Source organism: Chrysochloris asiatica, unplaced genomic scaffold, assembly GCF_000296735.1.
Source record: "Chrysochloris asiatica unplaced genomic scaffold, ChrAsi1.0 scaffold00006, whole genome shotgun sequence".
Taxonomy (NCBI): domain Eukaryota; kingdom Metazoa; phylum Chordata; class Mammalia; order Afrosoricida; family Chrysochloridae; genus Chrysochloris; species Chrysochloris asiatica.
Window position 1 is genome coordinate 31,992,055 of NW_006408524.1, and position 11,802 is coordinate 32,003,856.

Sequence of the window (11,802 nt, forward strand, 5' to 3'; positions counted from 1 at the left end):
GTTTCTACCTATAGTTTTATAGTTTTATGTATTGCAGAGGCTCTGCAGGAAGCCTCGTTCACTGGGTACGCTGTAGCCCCATTTTAGGTATTCCAATCAGTCATAGGTAGAAGGAATTTGTCTTCTTTTTGAGATCCTGGTGCTCATTAAGTAGAGGGGAAAAAGAAACCTAAAAATATCAAAATTGCCTCTTGGAAATTGGAAACTCTAAATTTACAGTACAAACATTTGTTGCTGCTTCTCTCTTATCCTAAAACACACCCACATATTAGAAATAAAAATGATTTTGAGAAATAAATAAACCTGAAGAATCATTTTCCTTTTTGACATGTGAAACAAATCTCTCCAAATTATGATGACAGATTAAATTGTGATTCCCCTCAAAATATGTATTGGAACCTTAGCTCTTATACCTGTGGATACAGTGTAATGTAATTGCCTTCCATAATACAAGCGAACGTTATGAATTAGAACATCCCAGTATTTCAGAAAAATCTGGGGCCTTCTGCTCCCATAAGGATTTATACCAACACCCATTTGTTATCCACTACTCGTCTATCAGCTTGTCATGCTGTGGTGGCTTGTACGTTGCTGCAATGCTAGAAGATCTGTCACCAGTATTTTAAATACCAGCAGGGTACCTCATAATGGACAGTCGCAGTAGAGCTTCCAGACTAAGATGGACACACAAAACACTTCCAAATGGTTAGCTACTGAAAACCTTATGAATATCAGCAGATAGTGCTGGAAGATGAGCCCCTCAGATTGCAAGGTATTCAGAATAGGACTGGGGAAGAACTGTCTCCTCAACACAGAGTTGACCTTAATGACATGAAAGTAGCAAGGCTTTCAGGACCTTCATTTGCTTATGGGGCACAACTCAAAATGAGAAGAAACAGCTGCAACTATCCATTAATAATCAGAACATAAAATGCATGAAGTTCAAATCCAGGAAAATTGGAAGTTGTCAAAAATAAAATGGAACACATAAAGATCAATATCCTAGGAATTAGTGAGCTGAAATAAACTGGTAATGGCCATTTAGAATCCAAGAATAATTATTTCCTATGCTGGGAATGACAAATGAAGAGAAATGGCACACACTCATCATCAAACAGAGCAATGTCTTGAAGTACATAGCTGTCTGTGACAGGATAATAGCCATAGGTCTATAAAGAAACTAGCTAATATCACTATTATTCAAATTTATGTACTGACCACCAAAGTCAATGATAATGACATTGAAGAATTCTACCAAGTTCTTCAGTCTGAAATTAATGGAACATGCAAACAAGATGCATTTATAATTACTGGTGATTGGAATATGAAAGTTGTAAACAAAGAGGAAAGATCTATAGTTAGAAAACATGGATTTGGTGATAGAAATAATACTGGGGACCACATGGTACACTTTTGCAAGACCAAAGACCTACTCATTGCAAATACCTTTTTCAACAATGTAAAAGGAGATTATACACAATAATTATACATCAAATTGACTACTTCTGTGTGAAGACATGATAGAGAAGGCCAGTGTCAGCCATTAGGCCAGGTGTTAATTGTGGAACAAACCATCAGTTGCTCAGATACAACTTCAGGCTGAAGCTGAAGAAAATTAAAACACATATATGAGAACCAATATATTACTCTGAATACATCTCACCTGAATTTAGAGAACAGATTTGATGCATTAAATATCAAAAATCAGAAGAGTTGTGGGGTGACATCAAGAATATTATACAGAAAGAAAGCAAAAGGTTATTAAAGAGATAAGAAAGAAATGAAAAGATCAAGTGGATGTCAGAAGTTTGCTCTTGAGTGTAGAGAAGCTAAAGCAACTGGAAGAAATAAGAAAGTAAACGTGCTGAACAAAAATTGCAAATGGTAGCTTGAGAATACAAAGTATTATAATGAAATTTGCAAAGATGTGGAATTACAAGAACAAAAGGGAAGAACACAACACAGCATTTCTCAAACTGAAAGAAACTAAAGAAAAAAAAAAATGCAAGTCTCAGGTTGCAATATTGTATGATTCAATGGGTAACATATTGAATGATTTGGAGAGCATCAAAAGAAAATGAAAACAGTTTACTGTACCAACTGTGCAACCATTTCAAGAGGCAGCATATGATCAAGAATCCATAGTACTGAAGGAAGAAGGCCAAAATGCACTGATGGCACTGGCAAAAACAAGAATAGATGGAATGAAAATTGAACTGTTTCAATAAACTAATGTAGGGCTGAAGTCCTGGTGTGGCGCTGTGGGATAACACACTGGACTGCAAGGTTAGTGGTTCAAACTCACCAGCCGCTCCCTGGACACCCTATACAAGGTCGCTATGAAGTGGAACCTACTTGATGGCACTTAACAACAACAACAATGTAGGACTGAAGGCATTCATTTGTGCCAAGAAATTTGGAAAACAGCTACATGGCCAAACAATTTGAAGAGATGCTTATTTGTGCCCATTACAAAGAAAGGTGGCTGGACAGAATGCTTAAAATAATTCAAAGACGGTTGCAGCAGAACATTGGCAGGGAGCTGCAAGAAATTTAAGCCAAATTCAGAAAAGGACATGAAAGGAGGGATACCATTACTGATGTCAGATGGATCTTGGCTAAAAGCAGAGATACCATAGATGTTTACTTGTCCTTTATTGACTATGCAAAGCATTCAACTATGTGGATTATTGCAAATTATGGGTAACATTGTGAAGAATGGGTATATAGACAAAGAGGCAGTCATTAGAGTGGAACAGAGGGCTACTTACTGAATGGTTTAAAATCAGAAAAGGTGTATGCCAGGGTTGGATCTTTTCACCATACTTATTCAAATTGTTTGCTAAACCAATAATCCAATATACTGGATTATATCAACAAAAGCGTAGTATCAGGATTGGAAGAAGACTCATACACAACCTGCAACATGCAGCTGATAATACCATACTTGCTGGAAGCAAAGAGGACTTAAGATACTTACACATGAAGATCAAAGACTACAGCCATCAGTATGGGCTGTACCTCAATTTAAAGAAAATGAAAATCCTCACAATTCAACCAATAAATAACAGCATGATAAATAAAGATTAAAATTGTCAAAGACTTCATTTTGCTTAGATCCACAATGTGCTGCAAAAGACCTCTTTAAAGTGTTAAATAAAGAGCAAAGAAGTCAGTTTGAGGACTAAGATGCAACTGAAAGTTGGAAAATGAATAAGGAAGATCACAGAAGAATCAATATACTTAAATTACGGTGTTGGTAAAGATGTACAGTCAGAATGGTCCTTGGAAGCAGGGATGGCGAGACTTCATCTCTTGTATTTTGTACATGCTGTCAGAGACACCAGTTCCTAGAGAAGGACATCGTGCTTGATAAAGTGGAGGGTCACCAAGAAAGAGGAAGACTTCCAACGAGATGGACTGACACAGTGGCAGCAACAATGGGCTGTTGTAACATGTAACAACATGGTGAGGAAGGCACAGGACCAGGCAGGGTTTCATTCTGTGGTACCTAGGGTGCTATGAGGAGGGACTGACTCGATGACACCTAACAATAACAAAGATTCACATTTCTGCATTTTGTTCGGTCATATTTCTTTAATGGTTGTCAACCAAAACAATTAATGTGTGTTCACGTAATTAAGCTAAACAATTAGAGATCAGAGCTACAGTGTCTTTACTGTGTATCTCTTTACTTCTGTTCGTCATTTTATCCTTTTCTCTTTACAGTGGTTACTATCAGCAGAGAGAGTGCATAAGAATATTACATGGGAACCACTTCCAAATACAGGAATCTGGAGTCTGCAAAGATGTGGCCCACACACTCAGAACAACAAATAGTACTTTCATTTTGGTTTGGTAAACATTTACAGTTATTAAGACAAGCATAAAATGTATTGAAATAACCACATGTAGTTTACACAGTTTCCTAAGTATACTTTTAAGTACTCCAAAGAAAGCTGACCCAACAAAATGTGGAAATCATTGAACGATATCAGGCTAGATTCAGAAGATGATGTGGAACACGGGCTATCATTGCTGACCAGACAGATCTTGACTGAAAGCAGAATAACACTGGAAAGATTTTTACTTGTGCTTTATTGACGATACAAAGACTTTCAACTATGTGGATTATAAGAAATCAGAGATAGCATTGTGAAGAATGGGAATTCCAGAACACTTAACTGTACTCATGAGTAATCAGGACATACACCAAGAAGCAGCCATTTGAACAGAATAAGGGAATACTGAATGGTTTAAATTCAGGAAAGGTGTGTACTAAGGTTGTACCCTTTCACCACACTTATTCAGTCTGTATGCTGAGAAAATAATCAAAGATATTGGACAATATAAAGAACCTGGTGTCAGATTAGTGAAAGACTCATTAACAACCTGCGATATACAGATGATTTAACTTTGCTTGTTGGAAGCAAAGATGACTTGTAATACTTAATGATGAACATCAAATATTACAGACTTCAGTAGGGATTGCACCCAAATACAAATAAAATAAAAATCCTCACAACTGGACCAATAAATAACATCATGATAAATGAAGAAAAGATTGAAGTTGTTAGAGATTTCATTTTGCTTGGATCCACATGCAGTGCTCATGGATACAGCAGTCGAGAAATCAAGTGACTCATTGTTATTAGGCAAATCTTCTGGGGATAAAACAAAACAAAACAAAAAACTCTTTAAAGTGTTAATGAGCAAATAAGTCAGTTTGAGGACTATGGTGCATCTGACCCAAGCCATGGTATTTTCAATTACCTATTATGAAAGTTGAACAACGACTAAGGAAAGCTGGAGTAGAACTGGTGCATTTGAATTATGGTGTTGGCAGAGAATATTGAAAGTACAAACATCTTGAAAAAACCAAACAAATTTGTGTTGGAAGAAGTACAGTCAGGATGCTCCTTAGAAAGAGAGAATGGTGAGATTTCCTCTCTCATACTTTGGACATGTTATCAGGAGGGACCAGTTCCTGAAAGAGGACAGCATGCTTGGAAAAGTGGAGGGTCAGCAAAAAAGTGGAAGACCCAAAAGGAGAGATAATTGACACAGTGGCAGCAACAATGGACTCAAATATAACAATTGTGAGGATGGCACTGGGCCAGGCAGTGCTTTGTTGTGCATACGGGTGGCTATGAGTTAGAACCTAACACACACACACACACACACACACACACACACACACGTAATTATATAACACAATATAGCTACAGATAATAAATGCACAGGGACAACTAGTGATGTTCAGGAACAGATTGGTAGTCCAATTTTGAGCCAGTCAGATTGTGAGATGTATTACAGATTAAATAGAGATAGATGTCTGGAAGGCATGTGGACATTTGAGCTTGGAATTTAGAAAAAGGGCCTAGGCTGGACAGGAAAGTTTGGGAGGAGACACACTCTGACTTATGTTTCAATGAGGATCACTCTCACTGCTATGTTGAAGAGGATTAGTAATCAGCAATAATAAATGCTTACCTTTAGGAGCTCTGGTAGTGTAGTGGTTATGAGTTGTGCTGCTAACCTCAAGGTCAGCAGTTGAAACTACCACCCGTTCCGCAGGAAAAAGATGAGGCTTTCTGCTCCTGTAAAGATTTACAGCCTCGGGATCCCTATGAGGTTCGCTGTGAGTCAGAACCAACTCCACGGCACATAACCACCACCACTCTTTCCTTAAATACTACTCTCAGCAGTACTGCATTGCTTACTGGGCCTCATCACTGATTTACCAAATCAGCTGGCCTTTATCAAAATCTCCAGAAGGTTCTCATACATATTAAAGTCAAGTAATGTTGGTGCTATAAAGCACATTACTATGACTTAAGGGAGAAAGAAGAATTCAAAAGTAATCATTTCTATCACCTTCTCAGTTGTTCCCACCTGACACATGAATGACACTTAGAAACTAACAGGAATCTGAAAAACTAAGCCAGTTTCCTGTAAGTTCGTCTCTACTCTGATCTTAAAGTTTAAAACCTAGAGCTAAGTACAAGTGCCTATTCATGTCCAGCTGTTCTTTTGTTTATTTCAATTATTTAAAGGAAGGCGATTGGGGGAAAAAACAACTATCCCTCTGATTACTAACCGCTGAATTCTAGTGTCAGCCAATAACAACTCATTTTGGGAAAACAACCTAAATGCTATCATTGCATCCACCTGACTAAAGAGCTTGTTGTTGTTAAGTGCTGCTGAGTCAGTTCTGACTCTTAGCAATCCTGTATAGGGTTTCCGAGAAGCACCTGGTGGGTTTGAACTGTGGTTTGCAGTCTAGTGCTGATCCTACAGCACCACATCCAGAATACAGAGATTACTAGCTTCTCTATTAACTTCTTTATAACAGCCAGAGTTATTCCCCAATAATTCTAGATGTCATATAAATTAAATGAAAGATTCAAATATTAAACACAGACCACAGACTAGTACCTCATCTAGGAAAGCAGTTACATGTCCAAGAGATGATGTAGGTAACTCTCCAAATAAAAAAGTTTGCGTGTAATCATTTACTTCAGTGCTTTCAGTAATCTTCTTGGCAATATAAACAAGTTTGTGTTTGGCATTTCTTGGAATCTGAAACAAAATGAAGATAATTAGTTCTTCAAGTTTACTATGTAGTTTCCAGGTTAACAAGTAGGACTTAATGTATCTGAAGTAGAAATTAAATGTATCCAATAGCTGAACTGGTAGCAGAAGAAACAAAACTTGGCATCTTGCCACCCTTTACAAATTAGACTGTTCCACTGTTCTCCCTTAAGCCACAAAAGTGTATATGATTTTCTTTGTTCTTTTATCATGCTAATTTCAGTTATTAATGGTTTGAAAATGTCACCTTTAAAAGACGCTGCAATTACACCAGATCTTTTTATACTATAAAATCTCCTATGTAAAAAAAAAACAAGGGAGCATGTAGAAAGTTTCAATCTTAGCAAATGTTATTCTCGTTTATATTCTTTCCGTGTTTAGAAATAAGGCAAACTGGGGTAAAGTTAGGGAACACAGATGGATTTATTAGTTGTTAGGTGCCCTACATCCGTTACATAGGACCCTATGCACAACAGAACAAAACACTGCCTGGTCCTGTGCTATACTAATTGTTGGGTGAGCCCATTGTTGCTGCCATTCTCAATGCAGATCTTCCTGTTTTTCACTGGCCCTCCACTTTTCCAAGCATGATGTCCTTCTCCAGGGACTTGTCTCTCCTGATAATACATCCAAAGTTCAAGAGACAAAGTCTCACCATCCTTACTTCTAAGGAGCATTCTACTTCTACTTCCTTCAAGACAGATTTGTTCATTCTTCTGGCAGTCCATAGTACTTTTAATATTCTTCAGCAACACCGTAATTCAAAAGCATTGATTTTTCTATGGTCTTCCTTATGCATGGTCCAACTTTCACTTGCATGTGAAATGAATGAAAAGATCATGGCTTGGGTCAGGTGCACCTTAGTCCTTAAACTGACATCTTTGCTCTTTAACGCTTTAAAGAGGTGTAGCAGATTTACCTAATGCAGTATATCTTTTGATTTCTTGACTGCTGCTTCCATGAGCATTGGTTGTGGATCCAAGCAAATTGAAGTCTTTGACAACTTCATCTTCTCTCCACTTATGATATTTATTAGTTCAGTTGTGAGGATTGTTGCTTTCTTTACATTGAGGTGCAATCCCTACTGAAGTCTTTGATCTTCATCATTAAGTATTTCAAATCCTCTTTGCTTTCAGCAAATAAAGTTGTGTCATATGCATATCACAGATTGTTAATGAGTCTTACTCCAATCCTGATGCCATGTTCTTTTTCATATAATCTAGCTTCTCAGATTATTTGCTTAACATACAGTTGAAAGAATACAATTCTGGCACACACCTTTCCCAATTTTAAATCAGTGTTCCCATGTTCTATTTGAATGACTGTCTCTTGGTCTTTGTATACTTGGTCATGAACACAATTAAGTGTTCTGAAATATCTATTTTTCACAATGTTGCCCATAGTTTGTTATGATCTACATGGTCAAGTGTGTTTGCACAGTCAAGACAGCACAAGTAAACATCTGTTTTCAGCCAAGATCCATCTGACCTCAGTCATGTTATCCATGTCCTCTTCTGAATCCAGTTTTAATTTCTGGTAAGTCTCTGTTGATGTACTGTTGCAACCATTTTTAAATGATCTTCAGCAAACTTTTACTTGTGTGTGATATTAACGACATTGTTTGATGATTTCCGCATGCCATTTGGATCTGTTTCAATTGTTTAGCCAGGTAGCTGTTTACAAAATTCTTGGCATACATGAGAGGGCACCTCCAGTGCTGCATCAGTTAGTTGAAAGATTTCCATTTGTATTCTGTCAATTACTGGAGACTTGTTTTTCCGCTTGTGCCTTCAGTGCTGGTTGGACTTCTTCCTTCTATACCTCTTCATATGATTGAACATCCACCATTTCTTTTTGTTACAGTGACTCTATGTATTCCTTCCATCCTCTGTTGATGTTTTCCGTGTCGTTCAATATTTTCCCCATTGTTGTTGTTGTTAGGTGCCATTGAGTTGGTACTAACTCATAGCGACCCTATGTACAACAGAACAAAACACTGCCTGGTCCTGGGCCATGGATTCATCAATATTGCAACCAGAGGCTTGAAATACTTCTCCAGTTCTTTCAAGTGAAGAAATGTTGAGCATGTTCTTCTGAACAAAGGATAGAACTACTTAACCAACATATTCTAATATTTCTCTAGCACTGAGTCATTTCTTTTAGTGTTATAAAGACTATTTAACTTAGTTAATACAAGCGATAGGTGTTCTAGCTCCTTGTCTGGCAAAACTTTTAAAAAAACACAAAACATTAAACACTTCCATAACCCCAAGTACTATACTTAAAGCAAAACAAAAAACTGTCCCTAATTTAAAGCAGAAGCATATGGTTGCGAAGAGTTGTAATTGATTCCATGAAAGTAAGTTTGGATGTTGTTGTTGTTGTTGTTAAGTGCCATCGAATAGGTTCTGACCCACAGCGACCCTGTACAGGGTTTCCGAGGCTGTAAATCTTTACCGGAGCAGAAAGCCTCATCTTTCTCCCGTGGAGCAGCTGGTAGTTTCGAACTGCTGATCTTAAGGTTTACAGCCTGATTCATAACCACTACTCTATCAGAGCTCCTTTAAAAGGTTGGCAACATGTACTTGTGCAAGTTACCCCGTATTTCTTTTTTAAGAACTTATTTTCCTTGGAACCATGGTAAAAGTGCTCTGCTTTTAACTAAAAGGTTAGTAGTTTGAAGATACCAGGTGCACTAGAGAGATGTGCGGGTTTTCTTCCTAAAGATTACAGTCTTGGAAACCCTTTGGGACTGTTGTACTCTATCCTACAGGACTATGAGTCAGAATCAACAGTACAGCAACAGGCTGGGCCTGTTATTTTTCCTTTGTATGAAGTTTGGCAGACGGCAGTCATATTAAATACATGACAAGTTATTTGTACTCTTCCAAGCACTTAAGTTTTAAGAAGATAGCTCCAACTTTAAAAGGGGCAGATTCCATTTAAAAACACTCCCACCAGCTGCGGAAGCACAGAAAACATCATACTATAGCATTCAAGGAGCCCTGGTGTGGTGCTGTGGGTTAATGCGCCAGACTGCAAAGCCGTTTGAACTGCAAGGTTGGTGGTTCAAGCTCACCAGCTTCTCCTTGGAAACCCTAAACAGGGTCGCTATGGGTCGGAATCGACTCAACGACACTTAACAACAACAACCCACAGCCGAGGAGCTCTGGTAGCGTAGTGATTACGAATCGGGCTGCTAACCTCAGGGTCAGCTATTCGAAACTACCAGCTGTTCCGCGGAAGAAAGATGAGGCTTTCTGCTCCCGTAAAGATTTACAGCCTTGGAAGCCCTGTACAGAGTCGCTATGAGTCAGAACCAACTCCACCGCACCTAACAACAACAACCCACAGCCGTTATAGTCGGAACTGACTCCACAACACACAACCACCACCAGCAACAACCCGCCGCCGCCAGAGAAAGACGAGGCTGTCTGCTCCAGTGTGGTTAGTGGATAAATAGGAACAGACTTGATGGCAGTGAGTGAGTGGACACCCAATTGCTAACTGTACTGTGGGTTCAGGTAGGGAGCTCAGTGACTGCAGGGCAGTGACTTCAAGCGAAGTTTTGTTTGAGTCCCAAGTGAGCGCTCCACGGGCACCGAAGGCGGGTGACTGTGGTGTTCTGCTGGGCGGGCAGCGCCCCTTACCTGCCAGGAGACCGCGAGCCGCCCCGAGGCAGCTGTGCTGAACAGAAGGCAGGCGGGGCTCGCACTCTCCAGAAACTCCCCCAGATCCTGCCGGTTGTCCGGACTCTCCAGAAACTGACTCCAGTTCTCCTCCGGAAGCCTCAACATCTGCTCCAGGCGGCCTCCCAGGAATCGCACCCGAGCGTCCTGGGCAAAACTCCGCGCTCTCCGGGTCTCTTCCTCCTCCTCCTCTTCTTCCTCCTCTAATTCTAAAGTGCCTGCTGCCTTCAAGTTGGCGCCTGTGGTTAGGCAAAGGATCGGGACTTCCCGAAAGCTTCGAGCTTCCAGAGCAGCCGCGGGTGATGCCATCGGGAATTGCTCTGCTGAAGCCCACTTTTCTCCCTGGAATACCGCTAGCGCAGAACCTGCTCTCCCGCTTGTGCTGCTGCGCCTCTGAGCGCTGAGAGAGCCAGGGCGGGGAAGCTGGCCACTGCGCAGCGCGTCCCGTTTCCCTGGGGACGGCGTCCTCTGGGGTGCCGGGGGGGGGCGGAGTGACCACGAAGTGGCCGCCGCCCAGTCCACGGCCAAGGAGAACGACCATAAGGTTCAGGAAAACGGACCCGGGCCACGAAGGGATGTGCCCAAGGTCAGACAGAACCACTTGGCATCTGTCCCGTCCAGGGTTGCTCTGGACGTTTTCGTGCTAATTTCAGTCTGCAATCGGTTATCAAGAGAATGCTTCACCCCTGCGCCACCAGGGATCCTTACTGGAAGGCTAGTTGGTATGCCCAATAATCCTCTTTGTAACCTTTGAAATCTTCTGCGATACGAAGAATTAGCATTCAATCCAGATGTATATGAAGGATGAAAAAACTGTTCTCATTGTATGGAAATGTGATTTCAGTATGATGCAGTAATGATGCTTGTTGGCTCTATTGAGGAATTTTTGATTATTGAAGGAGTCAGTATTATGAGGGGGGTGGTCCTCCAACTAAACTTTGTTCCACATCTCCTTTGCTGATTGATCATTTCGAAATAAAAAGGACTTCAACCCCACCCTTCCTACAGAAGCTGTATTGAGGGGTTTCATCCTCCCTCCATCCTACAAGGTTCTGTTATTTCAGAAGTGAATAGCCACTTTTAGATTCAGGAGAAGGAGGAAAAAAGATAATACCAAAGTTCAAATTTCAAAAAGTTAAATGTGTATCTCAAAATATAGATAGAATATGTGTCAAATTTATTTAACTCATTAATGAGGGAGCTAACTAAATGATGAAGTGATTCCAGGAAGAATTAGAGAAAAAGAGATTTACAGACATTCACAAGAGAGTACTGGAATAGAATTGCTAGTTTAGAATTGATGCTGCTCCATGTTCTTAAAGGCAATCTAACCTTAACTTTTGGTTATTTTGTTGTGTTTTTATTCCTATCGTTGTTGTTGTTAAGCCGCTTCAAGTCAGCTCACACGCATAGTGACCCAGTATAGAGTTTCCAAGGAACAGCTGGTAGGTTTGAACTGCCACTTTAAGGTTCAAACGGACCTTGTGGTCCAGTGCTTATCCTTCAGCACCATACCAGG

General features: G+C 40.0%; 1 protein-coding gene across 1 annotated transcript in view; it reads right to left on the bottom strand.

Moving 5' to 3' along the window:
- Positions 1-10,592, bottom strand: part of DNAH11 (dynein, axonemal, heavy chain 11) — a 436,577-nt gene extending 425,985 nt beyond the window's left edge. The window contains 2 exon segments of the mRNA XM_006832223.1: positions 6,439-6,582; positions 10,245-10,592. Of these exon segments, the coding sequence (XP_006832286.1) occupies positions 6,439-6,582; positions 10,245-10,592 (492 nt within the window).
- Between the last annotated feature and the right edge of the window lie 1,210 nt (positions 10,593-11,802).